Source organism: Alosa alosa, chromosome 5 (assembly GCF_017589495.1).
Source record: "Alosa alosa isolate M-15738 ecotype Scorff River chromosome 5, AALO_Geno_1.1, whole genome shotgun sequence".
Lineage (NCBI taxonomy): Eukaryota > Metazoa > Chordata > Actinopteri > Clupeiformes > Clupeidae > Alosa > Alosa alosa.
In genome coordinates this window covers 31394368-31417691 of record NC_063193.1, presented here as the reverse complement: position 1 = coordinate 31417691, position 23324 = coordinate 31394368, and the positions used below count along the sequence as shown (strand labels likewise).

General features: G+C 42.5%; 2 protein-coding genes across 2 annotated transcripts; one reads left to right on the top strand and one right to left on the bottom strand.

Moving 5' to 3' along the window:
- Positions 1-133: 133 nt before the first annotated feature.
- Positions 134-2445, bottom strand: LOC125295294 (tripartite motif-containing protein 16-like). The gene is given in 4 exon segments (XM_048244559.1): positions 134-841; positions 1233-1292; positions 1435-1594; positions 2179-2445. Coding segments are annotated over 4 exon segments (1008 nt in total). The 3' UTR covers positions 134-320.
- A 4532-nt stretch (positions 2446-6977) lies between these two features.
- On the top strand, positions 6978-23319 carry LOC125294257 (tripartite motif-containing protein 16-like). The gene is given in 6 exon segments (XM_048242781.1): positions 6978-7609; positions 9979-10074; positions 10635-10868; positions 12038-12197; positions 21646-21702; positions 22136-23319. Coding segments are annotated over 6 exon segments (1656 nt in total). The 5' UTR covers positions 6978-7018; the 3' UTR covers positions 22654-23319.
- Positions 23320-23324: the final 5 nt, after the last annotated feature.

Genomic DNA, 23324 nt, shown 5'->3' with positions numbered 1-23324 from the left:
ATTTTTCTTGGTCTGTATCAATGTAGTGAAATAAGATATATGCACCCGACATATTGAGTGGGTGCAAAGGGTAACACCTATTTGTATCAGTGAGTTGTGTGAAAGTGAAATCTTCAAACTTTTACTTTAATGTTACAAAACCCTACTGACCATTTTACTGAATTTGGACTTTTATGTTGCACTACACTACGTACCCTTCCTTCTCCTCAATGTGTTTGTGAGGAGTCTGACCCCAGTTCCCAAAGCTGAAACACTAATGCCTCCTACTGCAGCAGGGTCCTAGCCTGGCTCATACCAGACCAATACCCAACTGAGAATACTCACAACAGCTTCACTGATGATCCTTCACCTACCCAAAATCCAGGATAAAGTTTATGAGTGAATTTGGTCTGGACTCTGTGCAGGAGGATCTTTGTGTCAGAGATGCTATAGAAGGCCAGAGTTCCTGTCCTGTGATCTACATACACTCCTATTCTGGAGCTGGCCACTAGAGGGAGTTCAGTCCGTTTACTATTGTGCCAGAAAGAACAGCTGGAGCTGCGGAGGATCAGACTCCAGGACTGATCATTACATCCAAACACACACTCAGCACCCCCTCCTATCCTGCTGATGCTTTTATATGAGACTGCTATCTCGATACCATCCTTTCCTCTCCACTCCACCTCCCAGTAGCAACGTCCAGACACACCCTCTCTACACAGCACCTGTTGGATCATATCAAATCTCTCTGGATGATCAGCATATGACTGGAGCTCATCTCTCCACTCCACCCTCCTGTTCCCCTCAGACAGATGGAGGTTTCTATTAGCTGTGTTGGGATCCAATGTGAAGTCACAGGAATCTGATTGAAGAAGAAGAGTCCAAATTAAATTAATGGAACACTTTACACATACACATGCATCTGTATGAGGACATGTTTGCTCACTGATTTGATGTACATTAAACAGTTACATTCAGTTTGATTTAAAAAAGAAATTGATGTTTGAATAGAGGACTATTGGATGTTGCATAGGGGGTCAACACAAACTAAAGCCCAATCATCTGTTACTGCTTCTTATCAGCAGTTATAGGAATTATGATTATGTGGAGGAGACTTTGCTTCCACTAACCATGAACGGTAACACCCACAAAAATATACTGAACTGCTTAAACCTGGTCAAATATTCTGGAAATTTGATTGCAATGACATTTGGAAGAAATTTGGAATGTAAATTGTGTGTAACAAAACTCACATTGTAGGAATTCCTCTCTGGTTGAGGGTTCAGAAAGCAAAATAGTCTGGACTTCAGTCACTATTGAGATTGAATTGAAACTAATCATATTATAAACAACACTTACTTACATAAATGGTGTAAATGTTGACATTGTATCAACCTTTGGTTTTTATATCAGTAAAGTTACAGCATATGTCAGGATGTCAGGAGTGTGACCAACCTGCTGCAGATATCTTCATGAATTCCTCTTTGCAGAAATCCTCCAGCTGCCCCTTTAGTGAGGAGACAGATTTCTCCACAGCCTCAAAAGAAAGGCTTTGGTTAACACAGGTACTGGACACGTGTTTAGTCTCAGCTGTGTTGCTCACTGACTGGAATTTCTGTATAGAGAAACACGTGACAGAGAGTGAGAAATGGAGAGAAATGGAGGGTAAAGAGAGAGAGAGAGAGAGATGTAGGGGGCGTGGGTGGAGGGGGAGTGGTTAGGATGTGGGGTCACTAGTTATATTCTAAATAAAGCATTCGGGTGTACGCACATAATGTATAATCTGTATTTCATGTAAATCCAGTTGATACAGTTTTTGATACAGTTGGGTTTTTATTTTTTAACGTATCTTAATGTTTCCAACAGCACACTGTACTGTACATGATGGCTGATATAGACTATGTGTATCAAAGTGTTTTATGGTATTTTGTCCAATTTGCAACACAGTAAATGACAATATGAAAATACCATTCAACATCACCTTTTTAAGCATACAGTTGAAACAATTCAAATTTAACAAATTGATGAAATTGATTCATTTTTTATTTTGTATTGAACTCATTTTGTATTATTACAAAAAACATTCTCTTACAGATGTGAAAGGGCATTGGGTCTGTTAAAGTGCTGCGTAAGGTAGATTGATGCCATCAGCACATCCTGAGCCCTCATAAGCAGATCCTGAGCCCTATCAGCAGTTACCTTGAGGAAATGGATGTGGTCCTCTGTGTGTGAAAGCTGCTCCAGCTCAGCATCTCTCCTCTTCAGCTCAGCAATCTCCTACTCCAGTTGCTTCAGATGTTCTTCAGCCCGACTCACCTCAGCCTTCTCCTGAGCTCTGATCAGCTCTGTCACCTCAGAGCGCCTTCTCTCAATGGAGCGGATCATCTCAGTAAAGATCCTCTCACTGTCCTCCACTGCTGTCTGTGCAGAACTCTGATACGAGACACACAAAGACACGTGAGCCATCTAAACCATAAACCAAACCAAGAATAGGAACCAACCAAGGAAATGAAAACAAACCCAAATGAAAACACATGCATCTGCTCCAACCCATTAACTATGTCCTCATGTTTAAATGTATTCATTTAGCAGACTCTGTTATCCAAAGTGACTTATGTCAGCCATATTACATGGGCTCATTATCCCCAGAGCAACTTGAAATTGAGTGCCTTGCTCAAGGGCGGAAGCTGGGAATTGAACCAAAAACTTTTCAAGCTACTGCACGCTAGCCCTGATCCTTAATCACTGCACTACCACCGCCAGTCCTATTGAGCTGGTCAGTCATTAGTCAGTTTGTGTGAGAAGATAGATGTGAAATTCAAACACAGACTACAGCAGCTGTGCACAGATACTTGAGATTGTAATGAAACCATGATCAGACGGCTGTCCACCTCACATTGCCAAATTGGTACATTAATATCATACAGATATATTACGGAAATCACAACCAGAAGTTATTTATTTTCCATGCATGGGCATTGGTGAGTTGACACACTGTAGGCTATGTTAACCAGTTAAGCTTTGGCCAGACCCCCTGTGTGGAGGTCAAACAAGACCCTTTGTGTGGGGATCAGATGGCCATTTGGCCATTTGTGGATTTCAGGCAGGCAGGTACCTTTCTTTGCATGATGCATAATAAGAGTAATTATTATACATTAGGGCTGTCACCACGATTCATTTTGAAAAGCATAACGCTTTAAAAAATATTAACGTAATTAGCGCATTTTGTTTTGTCGTGTCTGGGAATAAAGAGTTGTGATTGTTATATGTATATGGACCGCTTATGGACTAATGTGCATTCTTATTAACTGTAATGTTGTACTGTATGTATGCTCATGTACTTCCAGTGGACTGTGGGGGTTCTGCTTGTTATACGTGGGGTGAGGGATGAGGTTTTTGGAACATGGAGCTGATGAAATGATTGACAGCCAGCTGTTTGCAGTTGGGACTGGGTTGATAGGATTATCAGCTAAGGGACGCTTGGATTGGCTGGCAGCCCAATAAAGTCATTCCGGACACTTTGGGAAGGGGTTGTAAAAAAGGTTTTTACCCCCCAAAAAATATATTTTTTTAAAATGCCAATAGAACTCCATATTAAAAGACGATTTGCGAATGACGGCTGAAATTCCGCCCCGACTGCACTGAGCATGACTTCCTAATTGCTAATTGGATCATAAATATGAGTTGGATGGACAGTGGTGGCCTGTGTGTGTGCTGTTGTAAACTGTAAGTGAAAACAAGTGCTGTGCTGTCCTGTCCCAGCACCATGCTGTTGAGGTACAATAGGTGAGGGACCAGCATGCTGTTGAGGTACAGTAGGTAAGGGTCCAGCATGTTGAGGTACAGTAGGTGAGGGTCCAACATGTTGAGGTAGGGGAGGGTGAAGCATGCTGTTGAGGTACAGTAGGTGAGGGTCCAGCATGTTGAGGTAGGAGAGCAGGGACGTGCACAGGAATTTTGAGGGGCAGTTGCTCTGACCTGAAAAAAGGGCACCCCCAAAAAAAAAAAAAAAAAAAAAAAAAAAAAAAAAAAAAAAACTCACGGCTATATGCAGGACTGAGAATAACAGCGTCTTTTTAAAAATATATACACAAAGAAGTAAAACACTGAAATACAGCACTCAATCACCTTAACTTATCATTATTTTAATGCCCTTAGTGATATTTATGTTCTGCTCAGGCAAGATCTTTGAAATGACCTCTAAAATAGCCTATGTTATTTTAGATTACAATTATTTAGCATGCAGCTCTTTAATCCTGTACTTTCTAGCATGGTCCTCTCATCTCATATTTGGTGATCATCACTTAGGCCTTCCTGTCCTGTGCCTCCTCCTGGTCCACATTTTCCTCACATAGTCTGGGGGCTTGTGACTGCTCCTCACCTTAAATATAATGTAATTATGAAACATTGCCATTAGTAGGCTAAAATATCTGTCTGATTAATTAATCAATTTGTCTACACAGTGTCATGTCATCTTTATCACAGTGCAAAGTCTCTGTCTCACCTGCTGGTTGCTTTTCACAGCCAACCCTGCAGTGATTGCTGCCTCCCTGAATTGTCTCTCCCTCTCCTGAATCTGACTCTTCAGTGGGCATCTTGGCTTCAAACAATACCCAAAATACTAGTGATAGGATTTACGGATTTATTTTGAATAAAATAATCAATGTGATGCATTACTTCCATCATTTATTCTTCTTGCTAAAACGAAATGTGAGAAACTAACTATCAGCAGACATGTAGCTTAGTTTGCCTAATGCCTATACCAAAAAAATAGGCTATGTAATAACGGGCTGCTTCTCTGCAAGCTATCTGTCTGATTATTTAGGCCATTGGTTCCCAAAGACTGGGTCGCGACCCACGGGTGGGTCTCAGGAGATTTTATTTGGGTCGCCAGCACAATTTATGTTGTGTAATAGGCCTAACTTATACCATTTAGCCAGGAAAGCTAACAGTTTTGTATTAGGATCTAGTTGGCCCTACTGTATGAGCAATTTTGCATTTAGAATAGCTCTGAAACTGGGGGGCGAACGCGTCGCAGAGGGGACAGCGTGGACATCTCACTCACAAAATGAAACATTTCTGTGGGGCGCCTGCCATGGACCTCGCAGCTCTTCAGCTTGACTGATTAAAATAGTTACCGTGCTGTCAACTAAAGCAGACATCCGTATACCAGACATGACTATTTGCGTCATAGGCTGTAGATATTTTCGATTGTATGCACTCTTTAAAGTTAATAGCAACCTCCTCACATTCCTTAATACTTCGGATTTAAAACACACTACAGCACATTATATTCGGCTACAATTTAAATGGACATTTTAAACGCTATTATTTCCTCTCGTTTTCCACCTCGTGAACTCTATAGGCTAGCCTAAAGGCGCATTATCTTTAGGCTATTGCGCAAAAGCCTCTATAGTTCCATTCTTATCTTTTCGGTAGTCATTTCCAACTTTCCACACTGATGATGCTCAAAATGCAACACAACTGTGCTCAAAGCAGGATGAGAAAAAGAAACAGCTTTGAAAATATTTAACATTGTTTCATGTGTAATTGAGATTGCAGAATTGTGGGAAACTGAGGAGTCAGTGCATCACCAATAGCCTACCTGTAATTGTAGTGGTAGGCCAGACCTAGTAGGCGCTATTATTTGCTCTGAAGTGAATGGGTCGCGATGGTCTGTCATTTTTAAAAAGTGGGTCGCCAGAAAAAAAGTTTGGGAAACACTGATTTAGGCTAAACGTGGCCTGGATTTATGAAGATTTTAATTCATTTCATAAAACATGATGACGATGATCGTTCGTTTGTTATACATCACAAACTCACCTTTTCCGACAACGTTGAGTCGTCTCATATGACAACCGCGACAATCTCCTTCTAGGGCCAAATATGCAGGCTCAGCTCAGGTGCCGGTCGCGTTCAGCGCTGCAGCCACGTAAACTGAGTTTGCCCTTCCCCTACTGACTTTCACTTTCGGTGCCCGAATGGAAGTGAATGAGGTTTTGCGATTTTTTTTTATCTAGGCCTACGTGAAATTCTGCATCCATTGTACGATTTATTTATTTATTTTCCCCATTGGAAGAGCAACATGAGTCAAGAAGGGCATATGGGCAGTTGCCCGGGCAACCTGAGCAACCCCCCTGTGCACGTCCCTGTAGGAGAGGGTCCAGCATGTTGAGGTAGATGAGGGTCCAGCTGTTGAGGTAGGTGAGGGTCAGCGTGCTGTGGAAGGTCGCGCTTACCACCTCCACTGCTTTGCTCACTCTGTGATGTAGATGCTATGGTGACTCACTTGAGTCGATGTTGCACACACATTTACCTTTCCAGGGCACTCAGCGTCAGGATGGAGATGCTCACTTTATGGTTCAAGGATACCAGGAAGAGCAAGACGTGGCAGAAGACGTCACCAAACATCAAGTCCATTCCGGAGAGGCAGTAGCCAACACGTAACCATAGCACCACCACCACACTGGAGAGGAAGGAGGTCAGCCAGGGCCAGGTTGAAGAGGAGAGCATGGATTTGCTCTTTCAGGGCCAGGCAGTTAGATTTCAAATGAACACAACACAATATCTCCACTAGATGGCAGCATTACTCTTCATAGTCATTGAATTAATGGTGCTGTGTAGTATCCATGTATTTTCAATGAGGAAGACCTTCTTAAATGGTTGTTTTATTTTGCAGTATTTGCGGTTACGAAATTAAATTCAATACTTTGACAGTTTTGAAGTTTCTCAGTCAATTTCATCATACATGAAAACTGTGGTGCTTCCTCATGAACAATGAGGATGTTTTACTCTTAGGTTTGAGTAATCAACCAATAATTGTAATAGCCCAGATTAATTGGAAGAATTACATGGCAAACATTTTTTCAATGACAAATGTGTATTGGCCGTGATCTGCGCTGCATTGACACACCCCTAAATGCACAGAAGTATTTCCCAATCCCAAGCATATGACTACACCGAGTTCAGAGGAAACGAAACTGAAAATAGCCTAGAGAGTGGATTCAAAGGTTCGAAGTGTTTGTCGTACTCTGGAAGAATGGCAGGTGCGATTTCAATGAACCAGGAGGACCTTTTTATCTGTCCGATTTGTTTGGATCTACTGAAAGATCCAGTGACACTTCACTGTGGACACAATTACTGCACGGGCTGCATCAAGGGTTGCTGGGATCAGGAAGATCAGAAGGGAGTTTACAGCTGCCCACAATGTAGACAGACTTTCTCTCCGAGACCAGTTTTGAACAAAAATAACGTTTTTGCTGAGCTTTTGGAACAGTTCAGGAAGACCAGAATTCAAGGTACTGCTTCTCCTAAGTGTTTTGCTGGACCTGGAGATGTGGAGTGTGACAGCTGCACCACCGGGAGAAAACTAAAAGCGGTCAAGTCCTGCCTGATGTGTTTGTTGTCGTACTGTGAGACTCATCTCCAGCGCCATGATGAACTCTCAGGGAACAGACACAACGTGGTTGATGTCACAGGTCAGCTACAAGACAAGATCTGCGCTCAACACCAGAGGCTTATGGAGGTATTTTGTCGCACGGATCAGAGTTGCGTCTGTTTGCTATGTCTGGTTGATGAACACAAAGGCCATGACACGGTCTCAGCTGCAGCTGAGAGAACGGAGAAACAGGTAAGCACCGGAAGGGAGTTCAGCTGCAGATGTTTTAGTGCGACTGCTCACACACCATGGAGAGTATATCCCTTACAAAAATACCATATAATAATAAATAATTCCTGCAAAACTGCAGTTTTGATATGCATTTTAAACAAGAATTGATTCTTCTAAAAACATTTAAACAAATAGGATTTGATGATAATGATGGCTTATTTTTTCGAAGGTCATGAAGTGAAACAGCATAATCTTTAGGTTAATGATGGCCAGGTTGAATGAAGTTGTCAAAAAACATATGGGCTACTTCAGACAAAAAGCTATCCTCACTTTGAAATGCATAGCCTACCTCGTTGACATGCAATGCCAAATTCATATTCAAGGTCATGCCAGCATTGACAGGGGGCCACCGGAGAACACTTGTATATTATCATCAAGTAGGCTAAATTACCTAGCTAGTCAAAATTATGACTTTCACTATATGTTTTAGTAGGGCTGGGCGATATATCGGTATTACGACTACGACCGATATATTTTTGAAAACGATATGTAGTTGAGACAATATCGTAATACCGGTATTATGTCAAATAATGGGCCATTTTATCAAAGCCACTTGCTCGTCTGTGTTCAGACCATTCAGATAGCCGCAGCTCTGCTCAACTGCGCCCCTTGCGTGTGCACGTTCTCCCTCGCAGCACTACAAACTTTCAAACATGATGGACACTGAGTCAGATTTTGTTTACCTTGATCAGAGGTTGGTGCTGATGCCTATTCCGTCGGCACATCAACGGCTAGACTGAGAATTCTCGTTGTGAAATCAAAATTCCACTGGATCTCCAAGCGGTTTTGTACACGCAGATTTAAGTTACAACACTGTTTACAGCTCTTCGACTCACGGTAAAATGTAATTTTTGGTACATAGCCTAGCTAATTTAAATACACCGATGAATGCTTGCGTTTAGCGATATACAGTAGCAGATCTAGTCCTCAGGGAGACAACCTACACGCTGATTTTATTAAGAGGATATGCACGCGACTCGCGAGCAGTTAGGGCATCATTTTTTATGATTCCTGAAACCCCATTCAATCGTGCATAGGGATTTTTCTTACGAACAGAAACATGCAAAAATGAACGCATACAAAACGACGGTAGCGTCTATCACACTCTTGATGAGTGACTCAGTTACGTTGTTTAAGTTGCCTAATTGTTTAAAACTATTTTTGTTGTTGATAGCAACATGTCTAGGCCATCATAGTCTACATTTGCTAGGCCCTATCAAACCCTTACAGGTAAAAAAACTGCATTGTGTGACAAAACTGCAGGGTTTTTTTTATTTGCACAGCTTTATCAGAGCAACTGTAGCCTATGCCTATTGTAGGCCTATGTTATTGTTTACACTTTTTGCACAGCTCTGTTAGAGCAGTCTGAAATGAATATAATTAAAACTGGCTGTGTTGTCATAATTGTTGTGTTGAGTGAATATACCAAGCACTTCGCTCTTTCTGTTTGAAATATCAATATCGTATCGATATCGTATATCGCCAATCAGCCCCAAAATATCGGGATATAAGTTTTGGTCCATATCGCCCAGCCCTATGTTTTAGTCTTATATGCTTCTGTGGTAAAAATAAAGTATTAAAGGCAAAAAGTAACACACAGGCAAGCCGACCGTACGGCAGAGTACAAAGCTTTACTCACGACGCCACAGACAGGTTACAAACACACAAGCATCCTAGGCAAGCATGAGAGCAACACATCTGTCGTAGACAAATCTAGCCATTATTTATAGGACTAAACAGGGTATTCTTGATAGATTATGCCGAATAAAGATAAAATACCTGTCATCATAAAGAAAGCTAATTAAAAGAAAAGCTGGTATTACTCCAGACTCTCTAAGGCAGTTGACCTCAGAGGTCACAGCTAAGAGAAAAACAAAATAACTGAGATCATCCTTGTAATGTCTACATTTCTTTAAAGTGTGTAGCCAATTGGACAACAACATCCTCAGTAGACATTTAACAGCTAAAATGTAAAAGTGTAATTACTGAAAATTTCCCCACACTACTTTGCAGGGGTGGGGGGGCAAAATTATTTTCTATCATAATAGGGCCCATCATTTCTAGTGGTAGTGTTTTTTAACACATCTCTATGTCCAGAAAGGGACAACACAGTTTGTGTTGTTTCTAACACATTTGTTTTAAGAGTATAGTTATACGCATTGCATCAAAATATATTATTAAATGTTTCTTTCAGAAACAGAGCTACACAGAATAGTTTGATGACAAAATGTATAAATTAAAATTTCATGTGAGGACTAATTTACTACTAAATATACAGTGTAAGCACTATGTAGTAATGTGTAGTCTGGTATTGTCACTGTGTCATTTAGAAGGAGATGGAGGAGACCAAGAGGAAACTCCAGCAGAGACTCCAGGAGAGTGAGAAGGAGCTGCCAGAGCTGAGGAAGGCTGTGGAGACTCTCAAGGTGAGTACTGAGAAAACTATAGACCCTTTCAACTGCATAAACAAACAGGTGCGCTCTTTAGGCATTCCCTGTGGCACAGTTAACAACAGTGAGCTGATGGTAATTTGTGGACAAACACAAATGTAGTACTGACCAGAGTAGAGGACAGCAGCTGGCTGCCATGTCAGAGCTCATCTAGCGGTAGCCAGTTGGTACGTAGCTGTGCAGTGTGTAAACCTCCCTCCCAACACCTTAATAGACGCGCTAGCAGGAGATGCTAGAGCCTGTGGGTTTAATAGACGCGCTAGCAAGATATGCTAGAGCCTGTGGGTTTTAGCTCACTTGCTAGCGTGCTCAACTCCCATTCCGAGGTGCTGCAAGTTGCTGTTCAAGTCAGTACGAGTGCAGGGCTGAGCCGCGTGGTCAACACAATGCAGGTTATACTCAGTCAGGGCTCTCATCCAGTCAGCCAAAGAGGAGTCGGCAAAACTGAGTCACTTTCCAGCTGGTCCACACTGTGGGTAACAGGCTGTGTGAGGGCTGCTTTAGATGGACCCTCCTCTTTGTGTGTCTCCAAACAGCGCTCTGCACAGACAGCAGTGGAGGACAGTGAGAGGATCTTTACTGAGATGATCCGCTCCATTGAGAGAAGGCGCTCTGAGGTGACAGAGCTGATCAGAGCTCAGGAGAAGGCTGAGGTGAGTCGGGCTGAAGGACTCCTGAAGCAACTGGAGCAGGAGATTGCTGAGCTGAAGAGGAGAGATGCTGAGCTGGAGTAGCTTTCACACACAGAGGATCACATCCATTTCCTCAAGGTAACTGTAGTGTAGATAGATTTTTTTTTAGCAGACAAAGTGTTTAATTTCCAACATTATACAATCCTCATTGGAACATACTAATTAAATTGACATATACTACATAATTAAAGTGTCTGTTTTCAGTTGAATTTCTCAGACCAAGGACCCCTTGCTTGATATCAACCTTGTAGCACTACATATTGCATCAAGTTGCTTATTAAATCCAACCAATAATATTATGCAGGACAACTTATTTACATGAGTAGACAGTAATGGCAACAATGCTAATCCATTAAAATAACAATTTTGGACAGAGATCATTTATCTATAGATCAGATATAATTATGACCGACGCGCAGCGAAGCGGCGGTCATATAGGTTTATTCAGATTGTTTTTTTTTTTTTTTTTTTTTTTTTTTTTTTCGCATGTCCAAATTTCCGTCAAGGATTCCCAGGACACTGAAAGACCGGGGTACACGAAACTTGGTGGGCATGTAACCCCACATGGATAGCATGGAACCATCGTTTTTCGTTTTGATCTGTAGCCCCCCCGCTGGACTGGACCCCCCGAAAGGAGGGTAGGGCAGACACAGTTCTCTGTGAATATCTTGAGAACCGTAGGGCCTAGGATGACCAATTTTTTGCGTATGTTTGCCTCCAGGGGTCATTTTAACCCATTCCATGTGCACACATGTGCATAAACAAACACAAAAGCACACACATACATTCACAGTAATCATACGTATGACACATACTCACACAGTAGACATACAGTATATACGCATGCATGCACATGCACACACACAGGCACATAAACAGGCAAACACACAAGCACACACACACACCCACCCACCCACACACACACACATAAACATAAACATAAACATGTACACGCACACATGCACACAATTCAAGAATTTCTCAGAATTATGAACAGGCAAGATGGGGGTGGGGTTGTATAAAATGTATTTTACATGTGAAATCTATAAACTAATCATGTTTTGGTTCTTGTTGTCTAGCAGATACCAGTGAGAATTGAGTGTGGATAATGCAATTCAGTGAGACAGTTAGAATCATATATGCCTTTTAGCGTGACTTATTTTTGTGGAAAACATGTGCTGGACTGGGCGGCGGTCATATTTTAGTTATCTATTAATCTCTCTCTCTCTCTCTCATTTGCACTGTAGAATTTTCAGTCAGTCAGCCTTCAACCTCAGTCTAAAGACTTATCCAGCACCTCTGTCAGCCAAAGCTGGTCTTTTGAGGCTGTGAAGAAATATGTCTCCACACTGAAGGGGCAGCTGGAGGATTTCTTCAAGCAGGAAGTCATGAAGATCTCTGCAGCAGGTTGGTTATATAGATATTCTTTAGAAAAGGAGAAAAGGTCACATAATATGATGAAATGTATGCAAAGTGCAGCCTTTTCTCATTTTCTGTTAGAGGTTGTTATAGGCATGTAAGTTACAGGCATATATATATATATATATATATATATATACATTCTAGAGTCCAATGCGGCATCTACATATTACGTATAAATATATATATATATATATGGTGTCAAGGAATTTACCTCAACATATAGACACAAGAACCACAACACGTAGTATTGGTTTGCTCACAGACTCTCGGGGCCACGAGGAGAGAGTGCTAGTGAAAGGTATGAAACCCCTCACCATCAGTCTCTGAACCTGCAGCCCAAAAGCAGTGTCTTTATTGTACAGATACACAAAGAAACAGGATGCCAGACATCTGTCTCCTTCAGTGTGACTTTCCTCAAAACCTACGCACAGACACACTCAGATGTGGGGGGCCTTTTCCTGTGTGTCCCAACTCGAACTCTGTGTTCTTGAAACTCAGCATAATATTTTTGATCACAGAGGTGATTTATATATCTGTTTACACAGGTGTTTTATACAATGATAATAATAATTCCTTTACATTTCCCTCCTGTTTATCATTGGTAACTTTCACAATCATCTGTTCCATTGTAACATCTCCAATACAGGTTTTCTGTAACAACTTCATTGCTGATCATGAGGTTAATCAATTAATCATTACACTGCACTGTTGTCCTCAGCGAGGAGCCTACATGTCTCTTCTTGCAAAAGCAAAGCATTCATATTAGCAGTTACAGTCTTGGTTATAAGATGGCGAAAACAAGGTAATACACATGTGGTGAATACACAGAACAAGATCAATACAGCAAGTAAGTATAGGAGCACATATTTTCAAAATTATCTGCAGCCAAGTACCGGACCTAAACCATGAAAGAGGATCCCATCCTTGGTTAACCGTATCAGTAATCATTGCTTGTTGTACATTTTTCATTTGGTGCAAAGCTTCAGTAACATCATGACTGTTCGCCTCATCCGGAATATACATGTATGTACAGCATGTATCATTCAGCATTGCACAAACACCTCCTTCTGCAGCTGCCATTAGGTCAAGCACCAATCTATTTTGCATCAACATTAAACGCATAGCAGATATTTCAACATTTTGTTTCTCATCTACCTTAATAGATGAATGTACAAACAATCCAATTCTGTATTCTTGTGTTTCCATTCTTAACAGTAACTTTCCAACCCCTATCCAGGGGAACAGACTTAACCTTATTTTATGACTAGCAGACCACAACTTATGCTCATCAGGGACATCCTTTCCCCAAATAGGATCGTGTGGTTTCACATCTACTACAGCTCTGCGGCTACGACGGTGGTGGGTAGTCTGAGTTATAATGTAAGTGTGGTCAGTCAGACGCACTGGAGCACAAATTCCTACCCACTTGAGTGGAAGATTTAGGTAGACTTTGTGGCCACACATCCAATAGATACCTGCTAATGTGGTCGTACCATCAGGACTAGGCAAAACATAGTCACTCCAACACCTGCACCTGGTCTTATTTCTAGGGTTGGGCCATGGACAGATATCACCACCTTCATCAAAACTTCTAGTTTTCTTTTGACCTTGCATCACGCACGTTTCCATAGGAACCGCTGTCTGACGACACCTGTAGAGAGGCAAACTCCCCACAGGCACTGAACCACTTCTGAAGAAACACAGCGGGAATATTGTTTTAGGTTTAACAGTGGCATAAGGGGTCAATGTTACGTTAGACTTTATGTACTTCAAAGGGTATGTCACTGCACAGGGTTCACTGATAGAGTAAGTGCCATTGTCATGAACTGTTATGTGGGATGTATTATAAACGCTAAAAACATTTTGTTCAATAGATGTCCGTTCGTTGTTCATGAGAGATTTTGGCGACTGTTAAACGGGGATGAGAAGCAGATATTGGCATCATAGAACATACATAACAGTCAGACACATTATTCAAATCAGCTAACATTTGAGCATAGCGATACCATGAATTCAAATGATACACATGTGTTATGTTGTAGGTATGCAGATCTTCAGACAAAACCCATCTTTTCCATCTTCTGTATTGTCTTCCTTTGTCTCTCACGAAAAAGTCATTGTTCAGTCCTTGTGGCAACAGTCTCAGTAAGGTGAGGGCAAAAACCACTCCGAGGACCAACCTCCACATCAAAGGCCCGTGACCCCCAGACATCGTCACTAAACCGTGGAGGCTCTGTAAAAACACTGACGTTGAGACGACTAGATTCTATACCTCTAGACCCCTTTGTAGTCAGATTTCCTCTCCACAGCGGTTGACTCTGCAGCTGGAATGTCCCGCACCTTACAATGCGAGATGTGTGTCCAAGCGATTCGACCTCGTACCTTCACTGCAGTAGGAGTGGCTAGAATAACCTGGTGTGGCCCTTCCCAACGAGCTTCGGCCCAAGACTTCCTCTTTATGACTTTGATGAACACCCAGTCTCCTGGTTTCACTTTAGGGTCCTGTGGAGAGAGAGAGAGAGAGAGGGAACAGTATTCGTGTCTACACATTTCTTAGACGACAGAGTCTTAATCAACTGTCCCACTACTCCTTCATCATCATCAGGCGTAGACTTACTACAAGAGAAATCAGGTATGGTGTATGGTCTGCCATACAGCATTTCAAATGGGGATAGCTGTGTGGTAGCACTAGGTGTTGTTATCATACTCAATTGCACAATGTCTAGACAGTCTGGCCACTGCCATCCCGTCTCAGCCATTGTTTTCCTTAGTTTCGATTTAATCGTCCCGTTATTGCGTTCCACTAAACCCGCAGATTCCGGGTGATAAGCAGAGTGTCTTTTTAGGTCAATACCAAAATGTTCACCAATTTTGTCAATTACCTCATTAACAAAATGTGTTCCGTTATCACTTCGAATAAGTCTGGGCACTCCATGGCTTGGGATAATCCGCCTACAGAGTGCTTTGGCTACGGCAGCAGCATCAGGAGTGCGACATGGGAATAGCTCGACCCACTTAGAGAACACATCTATCACCACCAACACATATTCTAGGTTATGAACTTTGTTCAACTGGATGAAATCCATGTGTATTGTATGAAACGGATGTGGGGGTGAAGGGAATTGTCCTCTCTTTGGTGTCGCATGTCCCTGTGAATTATGTTTAATGCAGATTATGCACTGGTGGCAAATTTTTTTGAGTAAGTAGTAAAACCAAATGTAGTATAAAATTCACGTAGAACTGCACACATTCCGCCCATTGACACGTGGCAACGGCCATGTGTCACTAAAGCTGCCCATTTATACATAGATTTAGGTAATACTGGTTTGCCACTTGGACCGACGTAGATATTGTCTTTTAGGTAGCACCCATATTTCTTCCATAGGTCTCTCTCTTTAACAGACGCTTGTTGCTGTCGTGTTTGTAGGATTTCGTCAGTTTCCGTTTGCAAGAGGAACACGCCTGTGGCTTCCTTCGCACATTCATCTGCCAGGGCATTTCCTCTTGAAACAGTATCAGTTTTGTTAGTATGCGCTTCACATTTACAAATGGCAAGCTTGTTTGGTAATTGAAGAGCGTGGTATAATTTCAGAAGTAAGTCTTTATGTTTTACTGGTTTCCCAGTAGAGGTTTTGTAGCCACGTCTTTTCCAATGTACACAAAAAATGTGAGACGCAGCAAAAGCATATTGACTGTCTGTGTAAATTGTTACTTCCTTTTTTGCAAAAAGCTCACATGCTCTGGTTAGGGCCGTCAATTCAGCTGCTTGTGCAGAGTATGTAGTGGGCAAACGTTTTGCCTCTATTTTTGTAGTTAGGATAGTCACTGCATAGGCTGCTTTATTTACACCACATTTATCTTTTACGGCTGATCCGTCGACGGAAATTATTTCACCTTTTTTCAGCGGTTGATCAGTTAAATCAGCTCTAGATTTCATGTTCATTTTGTGTTATCTCCAAACACTTATGCTCCACCCCGTCCTCAGCTGTTGGCAACAGAGTGGATGGGTTTAGCACAGTGCAGCGCTCTATAGTGATGTGTGGTTGCGATAACAACACTGTCATAAACGAGAGGTGTCTTGCGGGAGATAAGAATGTCATGTTGGTTTGTAACAGCAGTAGAGAGACAGCATGTGGAACTTTCACAGTCAGTGGGTGAAAAAGCACGACTTCAGCTGACACTTGTACTGCCATTGCTGTGGCGAGTACAGCCTGCACACACACGGGAGTTGCTCTCGCCACCGGATCCAGTCGTGAACTGTAAAATGCCACTGGTCTATTTTTTGCTCCCCACTGCTTTGTCAAAACAGAGGTCATGAAACCATTTTTTGTATCGACCATTTGTGTGAACGGTTTAGTGTAATCAGGCAGCGCTAAAACAGTGGACCCAGCAATTAATTGTTTTATGTTTCCAAACGCAGTTTCAGCCTCTTTAGTCCATTTTAGTTTATCGTGCGCAGCCATGGGCTCGTCAAAGATTAATGCTTGTAAGGGGCGCTGTCTTTTTCGGCATAGCTTGGGACCCACATTCGACAATAGTTGCAGAGCCCTAAAAATGACATCATTTGCTTCTTTGTCATCGGTTTTGGTGCTTCTAATATTGCTTTTTTACGGCTAGAATGCACATGTCTGCCATCCTTTGTCAGTGTGTGTCCCAAATACTTTACTTCAGAGCCACAATTGCAATTTGTCTTTGCTCACTTTATGTCCAGTTTTGTGCAAATATTTTAGCAGTGCCAGTGTATCAATTTTGCATTTTTCTTCGTTAATTCCGGCTACGAGCAGATCATCAACATAAGCCAAAATTTGACTTCCGCAGGGCGGGATAAACTTTGCCAGGCAGTTATGTATTGCTTCGGAAAATATTGTAGGTGACTCACAATACCCTTGGCTTAGGCGTGTGAATGTGTAACGTTTCCCTTCAAATGTGAATGCGAACCAATGTTGACTGTCTTTATGGACAGGGATTGAATAAAACGCATTTGACAAATCTAATACTGAAAATACTTTAGCTTCTGGATTTAATTGGTTCAACAGAGTATGGGGATCAGGCACATTTGGAGCTCGGGCTATTACTGCGTTGTTTACGGCTCGGAGGTCTTACACCATGCGCCAACCAGTAGATGGGGCCGCTTTCTTGACAGGAAATATTGGCGTATTACACAGTGACTTAGGGCATGGCACAATAACCCCAGCTTTAATCATCTCTGCTATCACAGGTTTTATCCCCGCTTCTGCATCAGGTTTAAGGGGATATTGTTTTTGGCATGGATAATAACCTGTTTTTGCTCTAATTCGCACGGGCTCTATGTCTTTAATCAGACCCACGACCCTTGACGGAATTATAGCGCTTAATCCTCAGCCTCTGTCAAAACCATCAATCATGTGTTTGTTTTGTCATGTAGTATTACTGTTGGTGTAAAAGTCACCACATAGTTTAGATTGGTGCGCCTCCAACCAGTGGTGGGGCTTTTTTCAACTCCTTGAGTTTCAGTTCCCCAATCTTGTATTTGTGTTACAAAGTTCACATGTTTGTTTAGACGTGACTGTTTTTCATTTGGGCTAGTGGACAGCTGCATGTGGGGTTTCACTTCCCAACTCATCAGTTTCTGCGCGGGCGGTGACAGAACTGCTTGACAAAAAGATTCTCTGTCCAACCAACACAAATAAGTCAAAGTCACCCTAGTAGGTCCTAGTTTATGCACTAGTTTGTAATACTCTGGGTCTGGCCCAGGTGTAGGTTTGCATCTCAGGTCAATTCTTAATTCGTCAGGGGGTATCAGGCTAGCCAGTGGGTTAATTCTTTCTTTAACCTTTTGTACTATCGTCTCTATTGTTTTTCCTGGGTCCTGGTGCGAAGGCTCCAGGGCCCAGGCAATATCTGATGTACTTTTCCCCTCGATTAAGTGTATGTCAATTTCATCACATGTCCTAGCCTCCATACCCCCTGTAGATTTGGATAGATGGCTAATTTTAATTTTACCATTAAATCTCGTCCCTAACAGGTTGTAGGGACAGCTGGGGCCATGACTACAGGGGTGAAAACAGTGCTTCCTGTTTCTGTCAGCTTGACAGCCACAGGCTCACTGAAATATTGTTTTTGCACATGACTGTTGGCTGATTTTACGAGAATAGCTTGATCTGTTTTTTTCAGGCCATCTATGTCTTTCATTACAGTTCTGCATGCTCCAGTATCACATAAAAAGATTACAGGTTTTGCCATTAATATGTATCATTTTCTCTGGTTTTTCATTTAAACACACATCGGCTAAGTCTAGAAATTCTTCACATATTTCTAGCTCTTCCCCTTCTCCATTTCCTAGTCAATTGTCATATTGATCCTGATCATACTTTTGTTCTTTCTTATCCTCACTGGGGCAGTCTCGGGCCCAATGCCCTCGACCCCCACACTTGTTACTATCATCACCCTCATTCTCATAATCTCTACGTCCTGGCTTATTTCCACCCTGTCCTCCTCTTCCTCTGCTATTGCCTCGGCCTCTGCCTCGGCCACGACCTCGGCCTCTGCCTCTGCCTCTGCCTGTTTGTCCTCCTGTTCCTTGCACTGCCGTTACAAATGCTTCTACCAATTTCCCTGATTCTTTCTTTTCCTTCTCTTTCTTCTTGTTTTGTGCTGTCTTCTCTGCGTGTTTAGCTTGTTCCATGAACTCTGGCATAGCTGCTGTCCTAAAGGAGACAAAATGTTTTTCTATTCAACCTTTTATCTCTGGCCTGAAACTCTGGAGCAATGCTTGTTTTAATTGTTGTTCGTAGATTTTCTTATTGTCTTCAGTATCTGATTTTAAACCACTATAGGCTTTAAACACTTTTTCAAATCTGTCTCTAAACTCCCAAACGTCCTCATTATCTTTTTGTGTTGTGGCATGTATTTTGGTGTAATCGCAATGTTTTTTGAACACTAGTCTACATTTATCCTCTAAGCTTTGAACTTGTTGATTTAGTTCCATGGAGCCGGGGGCATATGCTGTACCACCTGTATGGGCTACAAAACTGTCTTTCACGCGGCTCCAATCGGAGCCCATTTTATAGCGGAACATCCTTTCGACCTCGAAACCATTCAGGTGGTACACATTTATTATATTTTTCATTTTGTCGTAGAATTTGTCAATTAATGCTTTGTGAGAGGGGATACCCTCAACTGCCTGCTTCACGTCCTCTTGAGTCCATGTCCTGTAGACATGCATTATTCGACGGTTGTCATCACCTTCCTCTTGGTCTGGCCTATATGCTGGATTAGGTAATTCTACCATTGGGAATGCGTTTATTTTAGGCGGCTGTGGAGGCCAGCTTGGCGTTTTGTCATCATAATCAAAATCATCAACGTCATCATCATACAGATGTGTATGTGCAGCGGCTGGTGTTTTTTCTTCACTTAATACTTTTCCCACCCCTCCGTCCATCCTAGGGGACCAATCCCACATTGGGTTGTCTTCAGTGCGCTGTGCCCGTGTTTTGGGGGCCTCTCTATCTAGAGACCGTTCTCGTGTCAGCGAGGGACACAGGCGCTGTGGAGCCACAGCAGGCGACGGTGCGGACACGGAGGCACGAACCACAGCTGCCTGTGGTTGTGGTCCGTTGTAAGGAGGTGGTGAGGTGCAAGGCATATTGTCTTCTTCTTTTACATACACGCTTCGGTACATTTTTTCGTTCTTTTATTTTATTTTTCGCTTTCTTGCCTCCTCAACCACAATTTAGCTGCATCAATTTCTTTTTTTTGGTGCTGTGTTTTTTTATACCATTTTTTTCTTTTTCGAGTGGTGCATCATTACGTCGCGTAACAATTTCGAACAGCCAGGAACTGTTAATTTGCCTTCAAATTCGAACTTATCTTTCCATCGTGTTAGCCAATTTTCAATTCCTGGGTGAATTTTGGCCATAAATTTGGCATCGCCTTTCAAAGCATTTCTTTGTCTTGGGTATTACCCATTTTTACAAATAGGGGGTTATACTGTATCGTCCTCAAATGGGCAAACAACAAATCTAGAAAGCAAGCTTCTAGGTGCCAGGGTGGGTGGGTGCTTGGGTGTCTTGGGATCCGGCTCGAAAGGACCAAGTAATGTCAAGGAATTTACCTCAACATATAGACACAAGAACCACAACACGCAGTATTGGTTTGCTCACAGACTCTCGGCGCCACGAGGAGAGAGTGCTAGTGAAAGGTATGAAACCCCTCACCATCAGTTGTTGTACAGATACACAAAGAAACAGGATGCCAGACATCTGTCTCCTTCAGCATGACTTTCCTCAAAACCTACGCACAGACACACTCAGATGTGGGGGGCCTTTTCCTGTGTGTCCCAACTCGAACTCTGTGTCCTTGAAACTCAGCATAATATTTTTGATCACAGAGATGATTTATATATCTGTTTACACAGGTGTTTTATACAATGATAATAATAATTCCTTTACATATGGTTACAGGTATATGAGTTGTTCAGTGTAGCACTTTGAGAAACTATAAAAATTGAGCAAATAAAAAAATTGATTGAAGTCTGCTACTATACCTGTGCATAGTGATATTCATGCCGTCATGTTGGTCATGGCTAACGGTGTGACGATTCATTAATTAGGCGAAGTGACTGTTATGTGCACGGTATGAGCACAACACAATGATGGGAGAGACACGGAGTAAGTTCCACAAGGTTTACAATTTATTAAGTCCATAAGGTCTCAAAACAAGCAGCGTCGGCCGAACGGCCTTCAAACAAAGGCACCTGATGTGACCGGATCAGCAAGCAGTTACAAGCGCCTGGTGCTCTGCTGCTCTCTCTGCCTGCAGAGGGGAGGATCTCCAGCGGATCTGAAGCCATGACCTGTGCAGCGGTGCACCTAATTGGGCTGATTGGCTCCAATCACACCTGTATGGGACATCAGGCAGAACAGAGAAGCCATGGCCTGGGGGAAAGGACAAAGCCATGGCCTGGGGGAAGGGGGAAAGCCATGGCCTGGGGGAAAGGGCAAAGCCATGGCCTGGGGGAAAGGACCAAGCCAGCGGGCCGTGACTTACAAATGATTACTTGTATTTGTGCCCAGCTGGTTTTGGTCATTCAATGTGTAATATATACCAACTTAATTGACCCATTTGCTCAGCAGTTTGTTGGGTTAAGCAATTGATTCAAATGGTTCCATTACATTAAAATGAATCATCATTTAGCTGACGCTCTTATCCAGAGAGACTCCCAGTGAACTAACTACAGGAACTACTGAAGCAACTGGGGGTTAGGTGCCCTGCTCAGAGGCACAATGGTGGCAGCCCCTGGGATCAAACTCACAACATTTAGCTGTTCCATTTGGAAGCTCCTGAACCACTAGAGCCCCCACATATGAAGATCAGTGCTGCTTGAATGAGTGCATCTCCATCTTCACTTTGGTTCAAGTTTGGTTAGTTAAATAATGCATTTCTTCTTACTCAGTGTCTGATGTCCAGGCTGTTTTTACTGAGCCAGTAACCAGAGAAGAGTTCTTAAAGTGTAAGTTGATCTGGTCTACAAACACTGAGACAAACATGTACACACACAGTCATTCATTCAAGTATTTGTGGAATCACACACACACACACACACACACACACACACACACACACACACACACACACACAGTGAAACACACTCACCTGTACACTTGCACACAACCATTCATACAAAAATTTACAGAATCACACACACACACACACACACACACTAAACACTAAAACATAAATACACTTCTTTTAATACTTTTGAATACAAGCAGTGAAATTCACTCTTACTTCATACTTACATACAGCCATTCACACAAAAATGTACATAATTACACACACATCACGCATCATGCCGCATGCGCTTGCCTTTTTACACACACACACACACACACACACCTAATTAAAATACAAATCTAACTTTGTCCTCTCTTCTCCCTCATCAGACTCCTGTCACTTCACACTGGATCCCAACACAGCATACAGACACCTCCATCTGTCTGAGGGGAACAGGAGGGTGGAGGGGAGAGCTGAGCTCCAGTCATATCCTGATCATCCAGAGAGATTTGATGGGATCCAACAGGTGCTGTGTAGAGAGGGTGTGTCTGGACGCTGCTACTGGGAGGTGGAGTGGAGTGGGTTGGTTTGTATAGCAGTCTCATATAAAAGCATCAGCAGGGAAGGACGGGGCAATAAGTGTGTGTTTGGATTTAATGATCAGTCCTGGAGTCTGATCCTCATCAGCTCCAGCTCCTATTTCTGGCACAATAATAAACAGACTGAACTCCCTCTAGTGGCCAGCTCCAGAATAGGAGTGTATGTGGATCACAGGGCAGGAACTCTGGCCTTCTACAGCATCTCTAACAACACAATGACCCTCCTGCACAGAGTCCAGACCACATTCACTCACACACTCTACCCTGGGTTTTATATAGGCACTGGATCAGCAGTGAAGCTGTTGTGACCCACCCTGTATACAGCAGGACAGAAATGCAAAGACCCCAGATACAGATAGAAGCTGTTATCACATCCACACACACACACACACACACACACACACACACACACCCATAAACACATAAACACATCCCATCTCATCAGCACACAGATAAGCCACCACTCACATGTAAAGATCTGGCTGCTGCCTCTCAGCTGCCTGCTATTCTGTGGTCTTGGGGAAAACAAAAGACCAAAACCACTCCCTCATCTCTGGACCCCAGCAGATATTACAGCATCTGCACCTCTACTGGAACACACATCAGCACACCACACACACTACTGGGTGGGAAATGTGTTGATGAGCCCAGTGTTTCACCCCCTCTGATCCTCTCCCACAATCCATCTCCTCTCCCTCCTGCTCCCCCTAACCCTCCATCCCCCCCCAGGTTTTCAGGCCTTTAGACCCTCTGTGATTGGACACGTGTCTGATGGAAGGTCGAAAGTGAAGTTTATTAAGTTGAGTAGAAGTAAATATTCATGGGGTTGTGCTCAAGAGATTAAAAAAATATATCTGATGTATGATAAAATATACACTTCTTGTTGCAACACGACTGAATCTGTCCAAATTTACCAGATTATGGTGGAAGTCACATTTACAGTTTCTTTTTTAATAAAAAAACACACATGATCACTACT